The sequence below is a fragment of the Macaca mulatta genome, chromosome 11, assembly GCF_049350105.2.
Source record: "Macaca mulatta isolate MMU2019108-1 chromosome 11, T2T-MMU8v2.0, whole genome shotgun sequence".
In the NCBI taxonomy this organism is placed as follows: Eukaryota; Metazoa; Chordata; class Mammalia; order Primates; family Cercopithecidae; genus Macaca; species Macaca mulatta.
This window is the reverse complement of record NC_133416.1, coordinates 6,648,282-6,669,718: the sequence shown is the minus strand read 5'-3', so window position 1 is coordinate 6,669,718 and position 21,437 is coordinate 6,648,282. Positions and strand designations below refer to the sequence as shown.

General features: G+C 45.6%; 1 protein-coding gene across 5 annotated transcripts in view; it reads left to right on the top strand.

Annotated features, from left to right (window-relative positions):
• The window catches only part of ANO2 (anoctamin 2), a 393,019-nt gene that overhangs the window by 203,649 nt on the left and 167,933 nt on the right, over positions 1 to 21,437 (top strand). For all 5 annotated transcript variants that reach the window (XM_077953328.1, XM_077953330.1, XM_028829182.2 and 2 more), the window contains 2 exons: positions 2,800 to 2,882; positions 9,927 to 10,037. In XM_077953328.1, the coding sequence (XP_077809454.1) occupies positions 2,800 to 2,882; positions 9,927 to 10,037 (194 nt within the window). The remainder of the gene's footprint in view (positions 1 to 2,799; positions 2,883 to 9,926; positions 10,038 to 21,437) is intronic.

Here is a 21,437-nt window from a genome sequence, read left to right as displayed (position 1 = left end):
TGGGCTGCTGGTGGCAGTGGAAGGGGCGATGTGGAGTCAGGAGGTCTTGAGGGATACCAGTCAGCAGGACCCGAGTCTGTTGGAGTCTTCAGACCCAGCTCCCCTGTGACTCTGACTTCAAACTCTAGGGAACATTGGGAAAGAGAGTGAGGTCCTGCTGAAAAGGGAAGGAAGGAGACAGCGTTTCAGAACTATTTTCTGAATAGAGGTTAAGGACACTGACCTAGGCAGACCTAATGTGTGTCTCAGTTCTGCTCCTTACCAGCTAGGGATCCCACAGCAGGTAAATGTGAACCTAGTTCTGTGACACTAAAGTCAATACTCTTGACCAAGGTGCCCCGTTACCTTGGGCAGATTACTTAATCTTTGGGCAATGTTGTCCTCATCTGTAAGTTGAGTGAAATAATAGCTACCCCACAGTGTTCTTGTGAGAGGTGGATGAGGTATGCATGCAAAGCATGTAGCATAGCGCCTGGCATAGAACTGGGAGCCACTCTCCATCAGTTTGATGGTCCTCCCTTGCCCTCACGACTCATCTATCCATGACTCTTTTGCCCCTCTCATCTGTCCTGCCGTCTGACTTCCTCCCTTCATGGAGACGCCAGTCGGTCAGCACTCTGGGCACTGCTGTGTGCACAGCCCTCCTCAGGAACCAAGGAAGGGGCAGTAGGAAGAGGAGGGACTTGCTACCATTCTTAGTATCTCCGGGCCAAAGCCAGTGTTGGGAGGTCAGAATACACTCACTCGAGAAAGGCCTCAAATCCAAGGGAGAAAAACTTGCAAATCAGTGCGTGCAAAATATCATGTCAGATGAAAACATGCAAATCAATGCACCATAATGTAGTAAATGCAAGTAAAACAAATGCACCAAATGCAAGTAAAACAAATGCAGCTTTAAGTAACTGTGTATTCAACCAGTGCATCAGTGTTTGATATTCTCAGTTCTGAGCTGTGACTGAGGTAGACATAGGCAGCTAAGAGCCAGGAAGAGTTTACAGTCCTGTTATTACATCACAGACATGAAGTGCCGGCCAGTAGTCAGGCGTGGCATGTAGTGAAGTGTGCTCAGGCTCCTGCTAGGGGTGGGGTGGATCTGTAGGGGTGGCCTCAGGGAATGTCATGTCCCCTCCCTCTCCAGGGTGCCATGAACATAGGGCAGTAGGAGTGAGGAGGACAGGGTGCCGTGGGGACTGATCTTATGAAGAGGAGGACTTGAGCTGGGTCAGGATAGGATGAGTGTAGAAGCTGGAGGATAGCACAGGAGAGAGGGACAATGGGCGCAAATCGAGTATGGAGAAGATGGTGAGGGGATGACCCAGCTGCAAGATGTATGTTGACAAATGGCAGGATGAGATTCAGATAGATGGTTCAGCCTCAACATACATAGTCCTGGAATCCAGAGAGAAGAACTTAGACTGTAAGGAGCCATTGAACATGTAGGCTGGTAGTGTTGGCACCCTTCCTCTGCCCACTCCTTCCGTGCCCATATGCCATTGTCCTTCAAAAATCAGCTTGGATGCCTCCTCTGACAGGTAGCACTTCTCTTCGCAAGCCCACAGCGTTTCCATCTGTGTCATTCTTAGGGCCTCGATCACTTTATGCCTTGTATTGTAGTTGTTTACAATCTCTTCTCACAGACTGTAAACAACTTGAGAAGCAAAATCCACATGAAGTTCACCCGATCTCCCCGACAATGCCTAGAATGGTGTTTTGTGCATTGCAGATACCTTAGTTGGGACTGGTGCTTTTGCAGGATTAGAAATTCACTCAAACTTCCTCAAATAACAAGAGATTTATTTTAAGAAAACAAGAGGCAAGCTCCTGGGTGTAGGAAATGAAATATAGCCGGGCCTCTTGGGAACTGGAGCTGGAGATGCTGTCGGAAACTAAGGCCTTCCCTCCTTTCAGGTGCTGCGTGGTCTCTCCCTTCCCTGCTCCTCTTTGTGTCTTTTAGTTTCAGTTTTCAAAAGAGGGAATCTGCCTGCTCTATCAGCGGGCCCTGGATCAGGTGTTCGGCTCTGGTATAACAAACTGTAGCCGTAGGGTTGGGCTGGTGGGGGGATCAGGTTCTTCCTAGAGCATGCTGAGAAAGGCATGCTGGTCCTTCAAAGGGCCGTGGGTGGGGCAGGCAAACTGATGGATGTGTAGGTGTGGCAGGCATTCTACAACTATTCGCTAAGCAAATGGAAGAATGAATGCATACCACTTTACAGAGATTGTTCTATCAGTTACATGCAGGATAGGTTGGAAGGCTGAAAGTCTGGAGTCAGGCAGAACTGTTAGGAGACTGTTATGTAACCGCAGAATGATATGATTAGGGCCCAAATGAGGCAAGTGGTGCTGGGGACAGAAAGACAGAAATGTAGGGGAAAAGCGAGAGTGCTGAGGAAGGTGAAGGAAGAAAGAATGTATTGTATAGGCAAGATGAGACTTGTCAAAAAATCCTGCAGACCCCTCTCTTTTTATTTTCTTCATCCTGCCTTCCTTACTTTACTTCTCTGGATCAGTGTTTACCCTCTTCTCATAACTTAGAAGTGGAGGAAGGAGCGTGTGTGTGTGTGTGTGTGTGTGTGTGTGTGTGTGTGTGTGTGTGTGTAACATATCTATTGACTCTCAAGGATGTGGAGTATTTCTAGCAGTTTCAACTAGAAGTGGGAAAAAGAGGCTAAATGTATTCCAGAGAGCTCCTAAATTTAAAATCTATTAGTTTATCCCCCACCTCCACTGGTGAGCCCAAAGGGTACAGAATCCACTCTTCAAAAATAATTGAGTTTTTTTTTAATTGTTGTTCTTTTTAAGCTACCATGTTCCTGGAAAACTGGAAGAGGCTGCAGATGCGACTGGGCTACTTTTGGGACCTGACTGGCATAGAAGAGGAAGAAGTGAGTTCTCTCACATACTTCTCACATATTTCTGTGGGCTTTTGCTTTGTTTTGACCTTGGAAATGGACTCTCTTGAGTGAGATAACCATGTATGTTTGCTGTCACTGGCTGGGTCTCACAGTGGCTGCCTGTGTAGCTTGGCTCCATGGGCTGGGCCATGGTTGACCTGCACTGAGGCCAAAAGTCCAAGTGCCCCCTCTTCCCTTGAGCTGGAGGGCATTGAGCCTGATGTTTGGGCAGATGTCCCAGTGCCCTCCTCTGGGGGAAGAGGTGGCAGAAGATGCAAGAAAACAAGAGGCGAGAGGTCATCTTGAAATCATAAAGCCAGAGAATCAGGGATGTGTCAGAATGCCCTGGGAGCCTCCTGAGGGCCCAAGGAGAGGCAGGGTGTCAGGTGCTGGTTGTCTTTGATGTCTATGAAAGAAGAAAGAACCACTAAACCTCTGTGGTACAAGCCCGTGCACTGTGTGTGAAACTGGGGAGTTGCGGAGGCGTGAGCTAAGGGAAAGGGTAGGTTCTTCTAGAGCCGTGTTCTGGACAGATGATCTTTAAATAATGCAAATAAATCAGCCTTCCCTCATAGCTCTTCTGAGGACTAGCCCCCGAGTCTCGATGCTGATGAGCCGATGATGGGCGGTGTGTCGTGCTTGCTCCCATGATCTGTTCCCACCATAATTCCCGCTCCTCCCAAAGCAACCCCACTGCCACTCAGCTCTCCTCCCCTCTTCTTTCACTTCCAAGCTCAGCAAGCCCCTCTGTTCTGACCACTAAAATCTTCAAGGCCTCCTGATACCAGGTACCACCATGGATGGGACATCAGGCAGGGACTCTCAATAGTGTGGATATCGTGGGTGAGGGGCTGAGGGCCGTGTCTAGGAGGGCCAGGAGGCACTTGCAGTTGCCTGAGTACCCACTTGCAAGGGCTGGCCATAGCAGTAAGGCCACAGCAGTAACGTGGCTGCATGGAACACAAGCCTGCTCCTTACTCTCCTACAGTGATTGCCTTGGACTAGGGACCTGGGGCCTTGTGGCCCTGACACTTTATGAGAGAGAAGTGGAATCCCTAATTGAGTCTCTTCCCAAGCCTGTATGTCCCCACGTCTGTGGCATGTTACCATTTCTTCTGCTTAATGCTCTAGGTAGTCTACTTGCCTTTGAGCAGGTGGGCTGAAGAATGGCAGGACCCGCGGGGCAGCTGCATGGAAAGGAATCTACCAGTGCAGGGTGTGCTGCCTGAAAGTGCTGGAAGGAGAGATGTGATGCTGTAGCCTTTCTCTACCTCCCATGGGTTCTCACTTAATTGCATCCCCATCCCACTCCACCCCATTGCCTTACCATATAATGGGTACATGCACCCACTCTACTCCAGTCCTAAGTATTGAGCATATACCCTGAGACTAATACTATCATGAACTCCGTGGTGAAAGAGAGAATATACATATGCATTCTGCCTTCAGAGAGGATTCAAATTATTTAGGAAGATAAGCAACAGAGAATAGTGAAGACAGTTGCATTTCTTGCAAGAAAATTCCCAAACTGGTCCTTCCAATAGAAAGAACTCTAGAAGTTTGAATGTGGGTGATCTAGTGGGAAAATCTTTGTATTATTGGTCCTGTTTGATTTAGCTGAAATATGTCTCATATACATGAGAGAGACAGAGAGACGGAGGTTGGGGGAGATGGGTAGGGTATAGTGCCTACTCCCCTAATGCCATAGAACGTTTCCAAAAAAGAAGATGCATCCCGGCATCCAAGCCTGTTTAGGCCCAGAGACAAGTTAAGTGTGTCTGCCGAGTAGAGTAGAGGAAGCCCTCACATCTCTCTGTTAGAGGGCAAGTGTAAACATACTCTCTCCATCAGAAAAGCCTCAGTTATAACTCAATACCCTTGAAATCTCTGTAACAAGCCCCTGGCAGGAGTGAGACTATCATCCATTTTTCTTTCTATAGCCAGGTTTCCTGTTTATCTGTTTAACCCAATGAGCCATGGTGACTTCCTGGGAGGTACATGATTTGAGGAGCTCATGTGCTGGCTGAGAGGGGCCTGGCCAAGACTGGGTTTACCCGGGGCCTAAGGAGACAATCCGGATGGGATCTCCGTGTGAGGTTGCTGCAAGGCTGGTTGGTTCTGTAGTGTGATTGGTGTGCCCCGCATGTGCACAGGCCAGCCTCAACTTTTCCTTTAATGCATTTCTAGTTTGGATTAGCACACATCAATTTCAGTTCAATTCTGAACATGGCCATTAAGCATCCACTACATACTAGGTTTTTGTATGGAATATGGAATTATCTCAGGCATAGTGTCTGATCTCCGAGGGGCTGCATTCAGCAGGGTGCTCTTTGGTCTATAAATATTTAGAATAGAATGGAGAGTGTGCGAGAGAAATTGCTCCGGCTAATGTAGAGAGGAAATTCTTAAAAAATCAGGGTTTTGAAGACTGGTTGGCTTTTAATGGACAGCAAAGGGAAGAAGGGGCGCCCACAAGAAAGAAACAGCAGCAGAAGCCTTGACCTGGGAAAGCGAGGGGTGTAGATAGGCAACAACAAGATATCTTGAAAGTCACGTTGGCTGCAGGGGACAGGGCTCAGTATGCAGTGGTGACAAGGGAAAAGCATAGTCTGGTGACCGGGTCAGGGAGGGTCCTGATTGCTAATCTGTATCTCCCAGGCCATGGGAAGGCATGAAGGTCAGGATAGCAAGGTACGAATGACTTGAACAAGGGTCCTAGGACTTAGATGAAGCATTTAACCCACATTCAAAATGAGGAGTGAGTGGAAGGCAGATGTTACTTGGGCATTGGAGGGAGGGAGGCAGGGGTCCTTGAAAGCCATGATTAGAAGTTTTTTTTTGTTTTTTGTGGTTTTTTTTTGAGACGGAGTCTCAGTTGCCCAGGCTCAAGTGCAGTGGCGTGATCTCAGCTCACTGCAAGCTCTGCTTCCCAGGTTCATGCTATTCTCCTGCCTCAGCCTCCTGAGTGGCTGGGGCTACAGGAGCCCGCCGCCACACCCGGCTAATTTTTTTTGTATTTTTAGTAGGGACGGGGTTTCACCATGTTAGCCATGATGGTCTCAATCTCCTGACCTCGTGATGCCGCCCGAAGTTTTTTTCGGTTTTAACCAGACCCCTCCCAGTATCAGGAATACTTGCGGGTCTAGCTGTCTATAACCTTAAGACATCTTTCTTCCCCGTGGTATCCAATAGGAAGCACTTGCTTCCCAGGGGAAAGGAGGGTGCCAGCTGACATACACCAAAGCTTGTGCACCCTCTAGTCCTCCCACCTGGGTGCCTCCAGCAGGTGGGTCACCCCAGGAGGGGTAGAACAAGCAGTAGGGCTTAAGTCCAGCTTGGAAACCAGAGAGAAGCCAGAAGAAGACTGGAGACTGCTTTCTTATGAGGGTGGGGAAGGAAGGCATCTACCAAGTCCAAGAGCCCACCCCCTGGGCCGGTGCAGGTCTGCCTATGGGTGTCCCTGTGGGCATCACCACGGGACTTACTGAAGGACTCCCGTGATCCTGTTTGTCCTTGTTGCAGGGAGATCTGCCAGACCTCCAGAGTTTTATACTCTGAAATGGGATCATCTTCAACTCAGTGGGCCACTCTTACCCATTACCTCCTGTCACATCAGGAATACCCTGGAACTCTTAGAGTGTGGCCTTATCCGAACACAGATATCCTGCCCCACCCATCTCTCTCCCACCCCTCATGTATCACATCAAAGCTTAGATATCCTCAGTGACTTCTTTCTGGTTTCATAGGAAACCAAATCCTCTGCCTACCTTTCTAACCCCAGCTCCTGTCCTTCTCCTTCGTGCTTAGACCTTCCAGCTACCTAGGCCTTCATTCTGTCTCGAGCTCATTCCAGACTTTGCCCTGGCTGTTCCTGTTGCACAGACTGCTTTTCCCTCAGACTCTGCAAGGCCTGTCTTTTCTCGGCTTTTGCGTCTCAGTGAAAACATTGCCATCTTCAGATTAGCCTCCCACAGCTCCCCAGTCTGAAGCAGCCATCCTGCTTTATTTCCTCTGCTGTTCTTGTCCTCATCTGCTAGTTTCTCGTTCCTGTGCTGGTTTACTCACTGTAACTTGCCTCTACTTGGAGGTAAGTTCCAGGGAAGGAGGGATCTTGTGTTTAGGACTGGCAGGATAGCCTCAGTGCCTGGAAACAGCTCAGAGTACAGCGGGTGCTTGATGACTCTTGGTTGAAGACATTTGTTGGATGTATCTCTGGACTTACCTCTTTAGATAAGACAAGTGTGGTCCTGAGCAGGCTTGGGTTCTTCCTCCCAGCTGGCTCCTGGGGAGACTGACCAAATGGAAATAGTTCCCAGAGTCTCGGTGGGAGGGGTGATGATCTGTGATGACTTGGCATCAGATTACCCATCCAGTGCTGTTGTGTGTAGGGAACATCAGGAATAAGGCTGATCTGTCCATGGCTGGGTGTGTCAAAGCAGCCCTCCCAGGGGCTGGATTCTGCTCTGGCCAGGAGCTCAGTTGTCCACTTTTGAGGGATTCTGTAACCTCACCCTACTTGCTTGGCCAGGAGCTCAGTTGTCCACTTCTGAGGGATTCTGTAACCTCGCCCTACTTGCTTGGCTGCAAACAGGGAGGTCCTTGTCAGGCCTGCTTCAGCTGAGTGCAGCGCAGCCTGTCTCTTCCTTGAGTTTCACATTCCTGTCTGAGTGCTTAGGAAGCTAGGCTTGCTTTAAAAAGATGAGAGTTATGGCCAGGTGGAGTGCCTCATGCCTGTAATCCCAGCACTTTGGGAGGCCGAGGTGGGCGGATCACCTGAGGTTAGGAGTTCAAGACCAGCTTGATCAACATGATGAAACCCTGTCTCTACTAAAAACACAAAAAAGTCAGCTGGGCCTGGTGGCATGTGCCTGCAGTCCCAGCTACTCCAGAGGCTGAGGCAGGAGAATCGCTTGAGCCCAGAAGGTGGAGGTTGCAGTGAGCCGAGATCATGCCACAGCAGTCCAGCCTGGGCAGCCCAGCGAGACTCTGTCTCAAAAAAAAAAAAAAAAAAAAGAAAAAAAAGATGAGGCAGCTCTGAACTGAGGCCCAGTGTGGGGGGAGGTAAGCCACAGCCACACCTAGAGGGATTCAAGCCAACTCCTCTGTGTCCTGCCACATCATGCCCTGGAAAGCCAGAGATAATCAGAAACATCCTGCCGGTCAGCTGGGGGTGCCTCCCTTAGCCCCTGTGCGGGGTGTGAAAGGGGGGAGGCTCCTCTGGCTTGAAGAGATTTAGAACCCAAGTTCTTCTGGAACTCACTGAAAGATACTGCTACAGTTTGTAATTAAAATCTCCCATTGGAATAATGTAGAAGTAAAGCAACCAAATTTCAGAGGCCACGGGGGACAACCTCAAACCATAGTTCTCAAAGTATTTCTGCAGGTTATTAATTGTTACAGGCAAAAGTTGCTCTGTGGGAAATGATGGGCTTAGGAAAATTAAGCAAGTGTCTTGACAGTAGCACTCTTCAGAGTTTTTAATATGCTCATTGTGACTCTCAGAAAGTCGATACATTATAGTGTTTTCCAGTGTTTTAGACCTTGGAGTCCTTTTTTAGCTGAAATTCTCTTGGCACACACATTAGGAAATGCTGTGTTGGAGAACGGATGAAGGTGAGAGACAAAATCAAGTGCACTTTACAAGCATTTAGAGATTTCTGGGTGTTCTGCATGGTGCCAAGTACTGTGCAAAACACAGAATAATACAGAGCAGGTAGCTGATCTTTATGTTAGGGTAAGAAGCCTCTCACATGCAAAACAGCTAGGAAACAATAAAAGAAAAATACGTAATGAAGAGCTGCAATGTGTGGTATAAGCTATAAAAGTCTAGGAATTCAGAGAGGGAGGAGACCCCACCTGGTAGGTATGTTGCAACAGTTGGAGAAGGCCTCCTGGAAGGGGTGGGACTGACGTCCCCTTGGAGAATGGGTGACGATGGAGTGGCACCACCTGCTGTTGTTTTAGTTATGCTTGTTAGTCACTTACATGGTCTGTCCTCTCCTGCATCGTGGTATGTCTTAGGAAAGCCAGAGAGAGGTCAAGAGCCTGGCCTGTTGACCTTTGGAATCTCTGACATATGGACAGGGATAAGGACATGTGTGTTCCCTGAATAGCAGAGCCCACTGTGAGCCAGTACCTGAATCCCTGCCCAGGAGTTATCAATAAACGATGCAGAAACATGAAGTCCTCACACCTGTAGATGTTTGTTCTTGAGCTGGAAACCGTAAGGAAGACCCGCCAATGAGGCCAGGTGTACACAGTTAAATTTTCTTTGAAGTGAGTCATGCATCTTCCTGCCCCAGCATCTGCACTGATTTGACCATGGTCCTCTGGATTAGTTAGGTGCTCTTTCCCATGCCTGGTGACTCACGATTCAGGTTTGTGTTGCTAAATGGCCCAGTGAGGTCTCTTGAGCATTGCTGTACTTGCCAATGAGTTACTCACCGAGGCTGTACAGGAAACAGGTCCAGGCAAGTGAATTTTAAGATTCCCTATGGCCACCCTTGACTTTGATGTTTATTGGTCGCCATTTTAGCTCAGAGAATAATGGAGCAGGGAAGGAGTTTTGTTGTTGCCCTCACTCCCAGCTGTGGGGCACATCTGTTTCTCCAGCTGGGAGCTGGCTTGTTGAAAGTTAGAAGTTTGAGGTCTGACAATAGTTGGTGGGATGACCAGGGATATCCCTCTGCCTCTGGTGAAACGGCTCTGCAAAGTACTGGGCCTCTCTTCATATCAACCATCTAGTTAACATTTCCTCTCTCTTTTCTCAACACCGGCGCTATCCCCAGGAACGTGCCCAGGTTTGGTTTTCAGTGTGACAACGAGTATCGTGTGTCCCTTGTCTCTTCCTCACGTTGTGTTCTTATGTTAGGTTGTGACGTCTAGATGCCTTGTGATTGTGTTTGGTGTGGCAGTTCATATCCAATAGCGTCCAATCCTAAACGCTGATGTTAGTGTACATGTGTCTGGTTATAACCCACAGGCCAAGGCCATTCTTCCTTTCGTTTACTAACCACTCTCTGCTCTTTGGTTTAGGAACATTCCAGGCCTGAGTATGAAACCAAAGTTCGAGAGAAAATGCTAAAGGAGAGCAACAAGTCGGCTGTCCAGAAATTGGAAACAAACACTACGGAGTCTGGCCACGAGGTACGAGGCTGCCCTCCTTGCTCACGGTCCCCTTTACTTGTTGAGATCCTGTTGTCATTTTGTTTGGCACACCTTAGTGAAGGGAGACTGGGCCTGAGAAAGGGTTGATGTGGGGCAGGATGGGATGAGAACATGACATCTCACATTGTCCTGCAGCCAGAGATCGTTGGCAATGGGCTTTCGCGATGACTTGACTGCTCTTTCCCGGGTGGTGCTGTCTGGTCAAAATGGGAGGGCAGGTTGGAGGAGAAGCAGTTCAGGCCTGGTTCCTACCATCATCTAAAGTTTGAATAATAGTAACATTTGGCCGCGCACGGTGGCTCAAGCCTGTAATCCCAGCACTTTGGGAGGCCGAGACGGGCGGATCACGAGGTCAGGAGATCGAGACCATCCTGGCTAACATGGTGAAACCCCGTCTCTACTAAAAAATACAAAAAACTAGCCGGGCGAGGTGGTGGGCGCCTGTAGTCCCAGCTACTCGGGAGGCTGAGGCAGGAGAATGGCGGGAACCCGGGAGGCGGAGCTTGCAGTGAGCTGAGATCCGGCCACTGCACTCCAGCCTGGGCGACCGAGCGAGACTCTGTCTCAAAAGAATTAAAAAAAAAAAAAAAAAAGTAACATTTAACATTTAATACCCCACCATAGCAACCGCCACCACGCCTAATCCTTATGGAATGCTTGCTCTATGTTAGACACTGTTCTAAATGTGCTGCATTATCTCACAATAAGTCTGCGAGGCTGGTACTATTGCTATGTAAATGAAGACTCATGAAAAAAGTTATGTCCACAGATTAAGTCATTTGCCAGAGGTCACACAGCCAATAAATCATTGGTGGATCTGGGATTCCAAGGCAGGTCTATTAGTCTGTGCACCTAACCACTATGACATACAGCCTTCAACTGCAATGGGAAAAATCAAAGGATGAAGCAAGAAATGGCTCTTAGGGCCTGCAGAGGCAAATTCATGCCTATATTTGCTCAAGCTACTCGCACAATGTTCCTTACATTTCATTTTATCTCGGTGGGCCTCCAAAAGTGGATACGTGATTTTGACCGTGTCCTCTGAGTCATGTCTCTGAGTTTCATGGTGGCATGTAGTCATTAAAACAGAGCTTCGGAATGTGTGCTGTGGTTCGTAAAAATACTGAGTATGTATGCTGAGGGGACATGGGGATGCTCTTTGGGATACCTGTCTCTGTGTGCCACCCGTCTTTGAAAGCAGTGGTTGAAGGGGGCAGGGAGAGAGAGAGAAAGAGTTTATGACTTTCTTAATCTGGTTCTTGAAAAAAAAAATCCACTAGATTGAAAATCTGTTGCTTTTAGATGTGTCTTTTCTCCATCTTGGATTTGAATTCAAATTTCATTTCATTTCACGTTCTTTAAGTTGGAACCATTCATGTTAACATGCAAATTTATGCAAGCATCAAAACAGAAGAATGTGGTGTTTTCGAGCCCAAAATACTGGCACTTTTTTTTTTCTTTTAAGAAAACAGAACTTAAACAGAACAGAGAGGGTGGCCCTCTGAGTTATTTTTTTTCCTAGACGACGACCAAGTCCAAGACCACCAATTATTCAGGGAAATAATGAATTCATTCTTAGGAAAGACTCGTCATCACTGCCACCCTCATCAGAAAGCAAGCATTCTGTGTTCTGTCAGCTTCAGCAACGCCATGCAAACTTCTTTCTCTACCCCATAGCAGTATACAATGGATAATTTTATGGAAATCACATGTAACTTTTATTGACCACTGACTCATTTAATTTTAATTCCATAGACGGGAATGCCAAGGAGCTGGAATTGCGTACACTGAGGCTGTGGTTCTAATATAAACATTGCTTGGGTATATATGCATGATTGGTCAAATAACTTTCAGGAACCATGAATAATTAAAAAACATCTGAATGCATTATGAATGATGCATATGTTTATGTTTTAGCATTCAACATCTATTTTCATTACACTGTTGAGAACGCAAAGCTCAAAGCAGCTAATGCTTTATGGGCAGTGGGGGGAGATGACCTTCTCCGATGAGCAGTGTAAGATAAAAATGGCCTAGAATTTGATTGTCAGGGTCCTTCTTGTGTTCCCTCCGTTTCTTCAACATTGCAAATGATCCTGTTCTTGCCAAATCCAGCCATAGGTGGGAGATACAGATGGACGCTGCTCTTGTCTGCAGGAAGAGTTTTAGTCAATACCCGCTGCATAGCATTGCTGCAGGGGCACCATTGCATGTGGAATATTTAGGAAAGGCACCTTCTTCTGAGGAATAGACAGGGACTACAGAATCAAATTCTAGCTGATGGTCTTGGATGTGCTTGTTTCACCCCAGAAGATCACCTTGGTTCTGCCTTCACTGTAACCCTGATGCTGCATATCCCCACCTCTCCTAACTTTCCTTCCTGCTGAATGGTAAAAAGCTACCATTTACTGATGCCCAGAGTTGTGCAGGAATTTGCTTAAGACCACATAGCTAGTTGTGTGGAAGGTGGTAATCAAACCCAGCTCTGCCTGATCCCCAAGACCTATTTGCTTTTTTTTTTTTTTTTTAATTTTAAAGATACCAAGTCCATTTACTTTTTAAGCATTTTTATTGAGATTTAATTTTATACACTAAAATTCACCCATTTAAAGTGTACAATTCAATGGTTTTTAGCATATTCACAGATTTGTGCAATTATCTACACAATTTATGTTGAAAACCTTTTTATTATCCTAGAAAGAAACCCTGTACCCAATAGTTGCCAAGCCGTGGGTAACAACTAATCTACTTTCTGTCTCTATAGATTTGCCTATTCTGGACTTTCTTGTAAATGGTATTGTAGAATATGCGGTCCTCAGCTTCTTTCACTTAGCAATATTTTTTTAAGCATTCATTCATGTTGTAGCATATATCAGTACCTCATTCTTTTTTATTGCCAAATAATATTCCGTATTTTGGATTTGATTCATTTTATTTATCAGTGCAGTTGATGGACATTTGGGTGGTCTCCATCTTTGGGCTACTATGAATAATGCTGCAATGGATGTTTGTGTACCAGCTTTTTTTTTTTCTCTTGAGTATATACCTAGGAGTAGAATTGCTGGGTCATATGGTAACTCTATGTTTAACATTTTAAAGAACTGCCATGCTATTTTTCCAAAGTGGCTATATTATTTTACATTCCAACCAGCTATTTATGAGGTTTCCAGCATCTCCACATCCTTACCAATGCTTATCATCTGTTTTTTAAATTTTATCCATCCCAGTGGTGTGATATGGTATTTCACTGTAGTTTTAACTTGCATTTCCCTGATGACTAATGATGTGAACGTCTTTTCATGGGTTTTTTGGTCATTTGCATGTCGTCTTTGGAAAAATATTTATTCAAATCCTTTGCCTCTTAAAAATATTGGGTTAATTGGCTTTTGATTATCAGGTTATAAGAGTTATTTATATATTTGGAATATATGAAGTTCTTTATATATTTGGGATATATGAAATTCTTTATATATTTGGAATACCAATCTTATCAAATAATATGATGTAGAAATAGTTTCTTTAATTCTGTAGATTGTCTTTTCACTTTATTGATGATATTATTTGAAGCACAAGTTTTAAATTTTGAAATAGTTCAATTTATCTAATTTTGTCACTTATGCTTTTGTGCTATATCTAAGAAACCGTTGCCTAATCCAATGTCATTAAGAGATTTCTAATTTTTCCTCTAAGAATTTTATAGTTTTAACACTTGCAGTTAGGCCTATGATCCATTTTGAGTTCATGTTTGGGTGTGATTAAAGGAGGGGATTCAAATGTATTTTTCTGCATGTGGGTATTCAGTTGTCCCAGCACCATGTGTTGAACAGACTGTTTCCTTACTGGATTATCCTGACACCTTATCAAAAGTCAATTGACCACAAATGTAAGAGTTTATTCCCGGACATCAATTCGATTCCATTGATCTATATGTCTGTTCTTATGTAATATCACCCTATCTTGATTGCTCTGCTTATATAGTAAGTTTTGAAATTGGGGGTATGCGTCCTCTGACTTTGTACTTTTTTTTCAAAATTGTTTTGACAATTCTGGGTGCTTTGCATTTCCATATGAACTTCATGACTAGCTTGTCCATGTCTATAAGAAAGCAAGCTGGGATTTTGGTAGGGATTGAGTTGAATCTACACACTAATTTTGGAAGAATTGCCATCTTGGCAATAGTAAGTCTTCTATGACTGTGGCATATCTTTCTATTTATGTAGACCTTTTATTTTTTCAACAATGTTTTATAGTTTTTGGTGTACACATCTTGTACATATTTTGTTAAATTTATTGATAATTATTTTTATTTTTTTGATGCTATTGAAAATATAGTTGTCTTGATTTTATTTTTGGATTGCTCATTGCCAGTATATAGAAATATAATTGATTTTTCTATATTGATCTTGTATCCCACAACTTTTCTGAACTCATTTATTAGCTCTAATAATTTTTAATGGATTGCTTAGGATTTTCTATTTGTGAGATCATGTCATCTGTGAATAGCAATAGTTTTACTTCTTTTTTCCAATCTGGATATATTTTGTCCCTGCTCCCTCCGCCCATTTCCTGATTGCCCTGATTAGACTCTCCTGTACAATGCTGAATAGAAGTGGTGAGGCCGGGCACGTTGGCTCACACCTGTAATCCCAGCACTTTGGGAGGCTGAGGCGGGTGGATCACGAGGTCAAGAGATCGAGACCATCCTGGCTAACACGGTGAAACACTGTCTCTACTAAAAATGCAAAACATTAGCCAGATGCGGTGGCGGGCACCTGTAGTCCCAGCTTCTCGGGAGGCTGAACCAGGAGAATGGTATGAACCCAGGAGGCAGAGCTGGCAGTGAGCTGAGACCACGCCATTGCCCTCCAGCCTGGTTGACAGAGCGAGACTCTGTCTCAAAAAAAAAAAAAAAAAAAAAAAAAAAATTTAGTCTTTCACCATTAAGTCTCATGTTAGCTGTAGGCCATTGCCTTTTTTTTTTTTTTTTTTTTTGGTTTGTTTTAAACTCTCTCTAGAAGGTTTCCCTCTAAGGCCATTCTTGCATTGCTATAAATAAAGACTGAGTAATTTATTAAAAACAGAGGTTTAATTGGCTCATGTTTCTGTAGGGTTTAGAAAAGGCATGGTGCTGGTATCTTCTTGGCTTCTAAGGAGGCTTCAGGAAGTTTATAATCATTGTGGAAGGTGAAGGGGGAGCAGGCATGTCACATACTGAAAGCAGGAGTGAGAAAGAGGAGTGAGTTACAGGGGAGGTGGTACCACACACTTTTAAATGACCAGATCTCACAGGAACTCACTGACCTTTGCAAAGACAGCATCAAGCCATGAGGGATCCACCCCCATGATCCAAACACCTCCCACCAGTCTCCACCTCCAGCACTGAGGATTACAATTCAACATGAGATTTGGGTGGGAACAAGTATCCAAACTGTATCAGCTTCCCTGAGAACAATTCACGTCACATGTACATGACGCCGATCTGAAATGAAATATTCTGTACTGTCATGAGGTGATAACCGTATATTAGGACGCTGGGGTAGGAGTTATGGTACCATGACCAGGCAGCTGAGCCTTGTGGGTGTCTTCCACCTCAGCTGTCATGCAGGGAGAGTAGATGACACAGCCTCCCCAGGTCTGAGAGTCAGCAGTTTTCTTTGCTGATATGCAGAGATGATGTTGGTCATCAATCCATTGGTTTGGGGGATTGGACCGTCCCTTATTTATTTATATGGTAGTAACTTGGATCTTATACCTTCTCTTATTGATTTTCAAGGATGCGGGCATAGGAGGATGTTAACAATGATAAAATTTAAGCAACATTTATGGAGTGCTTATTGTATGTAATGTGCAAAGCTTTACAGGTATTATTTCCGTTAAGGCTTAAAACCGTTAGGATCCCCAACTCACAGATGAGAAGACTGAGGTCTATAGGGGACATAAGTTGATCAGTGTGAATACGTGGTAGAGCCAGAATCCAAGCCAGGTAGTCTGACTCAAAAGCAATGCTTTTAACCTCTTGGCTTCTGTGTCTGCTGAAAGTTTTCCTTCAACGGATCCTCAAACACTCCTAAAAAGTCAGGTTTGATTCTTCTTTCCTAAACTAAAGGCAGAAAGACTGTGGTATTCACTGGAAAGATGGGTGAGAGACAAACTCGCTACCCTACATTAGTGGTTTTGTTTAAATTTTAGTGGGGTGATGCTCTATTTCCACTGAGGACAACAGTGGGGAGAATTAGCTCAGTTTACAGCTAGAGGTTCAAAAGACCGTAGGGAAAATTCGGGAATATAAATATAGGCATAGATTGTGTTTTCAAGAAAGAATACTGAGTCTGGAACTTTTAACAAAAGAATAGCCTGAATTTTTTTTTTTTTTTTCCTAAATTAGCTTGAATCTTTTCTAGACTGCTCTGTGCTGGACACATTTGGAGGTTTTCTTAAGTTTCCTGCAGGGTACCATGTCTCTCTGTTCCTACAAGATGGTAAAGCTCTAAGTTGAATGCGGATGGCAAGGTGCTGGAGCTGGCAGGTTGAGGAGCGGTGCTGGTCTTTGCCTCTCATCCCTGTAGTCTTTCACTCAGTGCTTTCTCAGCCCGTGCCTCCTTTGCTTCCAATAAACTTTGTATTAGTTAGAGTACAGTAAGAAGACAAAACTCATGCTATGTGGGTCAGTAGAGGGACAATACAAAGAGCTAATTCTAAAGGTGTTAGAAGAAGGGATGTTGAGCCAAGCAGGACAGTGAGCCAATAGAGAGATTAGCATGGCAGGAAGTGGGCACCACCTTAGGGCTACAAGGACAGGAGTGGAGATGGTCTTACCAGAGCCCAGGAGCCAGGACCACGCAGTGGGAGCTGGAATCCCAGAGGAGATGGCATCTGAAGCAGATAGAAAAAGTGAACGAGAAATACCCTGGATTTCCCTCTTCAGCCTCCCAGGCTCCCATCATTACCTCCCATTGGCCAGACCTAATCAAAAGTCAATTGATGAGTTGTTCCAGGAAATAGAGTTTTTGGGGTCAGTGCCCCGCAGCACGGACCAGAGGAAAGAAACAGTGGAATCTATCTGAGAGCAACCGGCAGAGCGCTGGCACGAAAGTCCAGGCAATAAGTCGATGTAACCTTAGAACCCACTAGTCACAAATCATTTGCAAGTGGGGTCCTTGGTTGGAGGTTGGAGAGGCTATTGGGGAAGAGAAATAAAAATTTGACAAGAAGCACAGGAATGTTCACCACTGACATAATAAATAAATACACCAGTGGTCAGTTTTTCAGGCCATTCCTGAACTGTTGAGAGTGTGTGAGTGAGCAGGTGTGTGAGAGTGAGTCAGTGGCATGAGCATGTGTGAGATTGTGTTCGTGTGTACGTGTGTGTGGGTGTGTGAGAGTGTGCCAGTGGTGTGAGATTGTGTTAGTTTGTGTGTGTGTGTGAGAGAGGGAGACAAGGAGAGGGAGGGTGCCTGAGTGATGGTGTCATTGGAGTGACACAGATGGGCTCAGATAACGGGAGGCTTCGAAGAGGAGCAAAAATACATTTTTGTGTCAAGATGCAAAGAACGTGAATAAGTAGAGTTGGGGGGCTGATGGCAAATGTGGGTTTCATACTCCTGTGAAACATATCACTGAAAGGACTTTAAAACAAAATCCGATTTAACTGGTCCTGGGAGTTTCTTCATGGAACTTGTCACCCACATATTGATTTAGCCAGTGCGCAGTCCCAGCACCCACACCCCTGCCTGTGCCACCTGAGGTGCTTATTTAATGAATGTTTTATGTTGAGCACTGCAGCTAGAAGGGAACAGGAGCCTAGAGGAGGCTGTGGATAGAGGGGTGTTAATTTACTGCTCAGTTCATCACCCTGGGGACAATTATTTCAAAAGAAAACTCATCTAAAGTTAAAGCACTGAAACATTTACGACAGAAGCCTCTGGCAGAAGCAACAAACAAACACGTGGAATAAATTATGCATAATTGTAGGGCCTTTGCAGAGGCTAGGACAACAGCAACGGGAAGCTGGGACATTGTTGGAGCGTGTGCGTGGGTGGAGAAGGGAGGCCCAGCGAGCAGGGGACGAGGGTCCCTCTCGCTTCTCACTCTGGGCCGAGGGAGACATGGTCCAGGCTTTCCACGTAGGCCTTGGGTGGTTTATCAGTTCTTTGAGCAGAAAAGTTCCCTCGTGCCCTCTTTTGAGGCACTAAATGACCAAATAACCATTTGAGGGTCAAAAACATAAAGAATAAAAATAATTATCGCAGCCTCTTCTTACGGTTTCTCGTTGGCAAAGGGAAACACTGAGGCACAGAAAGGGACTTGTTTTACCAGAGTTTCTTGTAGCAATAGAGAAGCTGAGATGAGATGTGAGCCTGGTTCTATTTCTGAAATCTGTTTATGGCCTGGTGCTTAAGAGCTCTAAGCATCCTTATTATACGGGCATTTCATGGACTCTGGCTATTAAGGCTGAGTTAGGACACCTGGGACCTTTGTTCTTTCCTGTACGCCTGCATGAGCTGAAGAATAATTGGCAGAAAATGGCCTGGGTTCTGTCCCAAGCTGATGGGTGTTCAGGGAGTCAAGCCCCTGTGCTCTCTCAGACCAGTCCCTGAGCCGGTCTGATAAGGGCTGAGAGGCTGCAGGTCGGTTCAGCTCTGCAGTCCTGTGCTTCAGAGGATCTGTGCACACTGCCCTTGGCCTTCTCTTATTTGGTAATAAGGACAATGAAACAGGTCACTTCGTTTCAGGGGACATGTAACTCCTGGAACCTGTGTCACAAAAGTGGAATTGTTACTGAGAGCTGCCCCCTGACAATTTTATGTACTATTTTTTCAACTTTTGCTTTAATTTTTTATTTTCGGCAGCGCATTGTTTCCTGCTCTGGCTCCTCTCTCTTTCTTTCTCTACCCGCCCCCTGTCCCGCCCCTTCTCTGTAATTTCTCATAGAGTGGCCTCCTTTTTCACCTCTGGTCCCAGTCACACCCCCTGCCCCGCCCCGGGGCACCCCAGCCAAGAGAAATGGGTGAGCAAAGGAGCAGAAAAATGGATGCAGCAAGGAAATTTATGGGTAGAGGTGTGGGCAGTCTAGGATGTGGCTCTCCTTAGGGGTACTTGAGGATTAAATTTAGAAGTGGATCCTGTCTCCCTTCCCCTCATTGGCAGAAGCCAGCCACAAGGCTCCACCTAGATGAGCAGAAGGCGGGGAAATAGAGTCTTTGCCTAGCAGCCTCCAAGCAGCAGCTCCAAACTACCAGAGAGACAGCCAGCCTTCACGGCCACCACGTCCCACGGCAATGCGAGTGGACTGTGAGCAGCCAGACTCTGGGGAGGTGGTAGCGGAGGTAGTTAGAGAACAGCTACTGGTGATTCCGATCGACTGCCACTTCCGGGGAATTGCCGCCGTGGGAAATGAGAAAGGAAGAAAGGCTCTTGAAAAAAATGCCGTAAGGAATTTCCGTGCGTGAGCGAGAAGCGCGCTCATCCACAGTGTACCCACAGTGCGTTGGAGTTTGGGACTGACCCTTTCTGAACAGAACTTAGCACTCTCTTACATGGCAAGGTTGTTTTGTTGTTGTTGTTGTTTATAATTACACAAGTTATACCTGAAAGCATTTGCAGAAAAATTCTGACAAACATCTCACTGGACCTACCTCTTTTCCTCCCAATGTTGTCTCCTTAGAAGTAGCCAGAGCTAGTGGCTTGGTTTGTATCCTTTCTAGGTCTTTTCTCGTGCATTTTTATTCATGTATAAATTCATATGTGTTCTGGGCTCTGGTTGTGGGTTTATTTATACACACGCGCACACACACACACACACGCGAAAGTCGTGGACAAATGATTTCATCAGACCATAGTTCCCAGTAACACAAGACACCCCAGGATGCCACAGCAAACTCACAGAACTGACGTGGGATTACTCAGCATTTCTTAGGGAAGCCCAGCAATACTTGACATCTGTGCGCCACCACACAATGTTACCTCAGCCGTGTCAGTGTTCTGTAGTACTATGTTTTTTAATGTCATCATGTTTTAGTGAAGCTGACTTTTCTGTGGTTGCAGCCAGTGAGAACTGCACAAAATCATTGTGGAACAGGAAGCATGAGTGTTGCTGTTCAATCTGATACCAAGATTAGAAAAGTTGGAAGTTGTCTAATAGGTGCACACATCCTGTTAGCTAGTAAATAGGTTTAAGAATGAAATAAATTTTTATTATTTATTTCAATTTATGTGTATTTTCCCCAATGGCTATTAAGTTGTTAGGACATAAATATTTATTAAGTTATTTGGAGTTAACTACTTAATACATGGAACTGTTAAGTATTTCTTTCTTTCTTTCTCTTTGAGACGGACTCTCACTCTGTTGCCCAGGCTGGAGTGCAGTGGCGCTATCTCGGCTCACTGCAAGCTCCACCTCCCAGGTTCACGCCATTCTCCTGCCTCAGCCTCCCGAGTAGCTGGGACTACAGGCGCCCGCCACCAGGCCCAGCTAATTTTTTTGTATTTTTTAGTAGAGACGGGGTTTCACTATGTTAGCCAGGATGGTCTCGATCTCCTGACCTTGTGATCCACCCGCCTCGGCCTCCCAAAGTGCTGGGATCACAGGCGTGAGCCACCGTGCCTGGCTGGAACTGTTAAGTACTTCTTTTAGCCTAGGAGCATTGCATAAAACTTGCTGGGACCTTAAGGGTACTGTGAACCAAGAAAGTTTGGAAAGAGCTGCATAACGAACTTCCTAGGTTGGGCGCAGTGGCTCATGCCTGTAATCCCAGCATTTTGGGAGGCTGAGATGGGTGGACTGCTTGAGCTCAGGAGTTTGAGACCAGCCTGGGCAACATAGTAAGACCCTGTCTCTACAAATAATAAGAAAAATTAGGTATGCATGGTGGCATGGGCCAGTAGTTCCAGCTACTTGGGAGCCTGAGGCAGGAGGATGGCTTGAGCCCAGGAGTTAGAGGCTGCAGTAAGCTGTGATTGTGCCACGACGCTGAAACCTGGGTGACAAAGCAAGTCTCTGTGTCTTAAAAAAAAAAACAAAAAACCAAAACAACTTTTATGTTCAACAGAGATTTAAGAGTGAAGCAGACAACCAAGAGCAGAAAGCTTAAAAAGATAAATAGTGAGTTTTAAAGTTGCAGGAATTTGTTTGGGGATGGCAACATCCTGTGGAAACTGTGAGCTAGGAAAGTACCAGGTGGGCTGGCTTCCTCCACACTTGCTCTTTGGGCCTCCCACAAACTTCTGTCTTGGGCCTCACAGTGCATCTGCCCCAGTGTGTATATTTTCTCTCTCTCTCTCTCATTGCCGTCTCTCTGCATGTTTGTGCATGTGGGTGTATGTGAGTGTGCTGCATGTTTGTGCACGCGTGTGCATGTGAGTGTGCTGCATGTTTGTGCA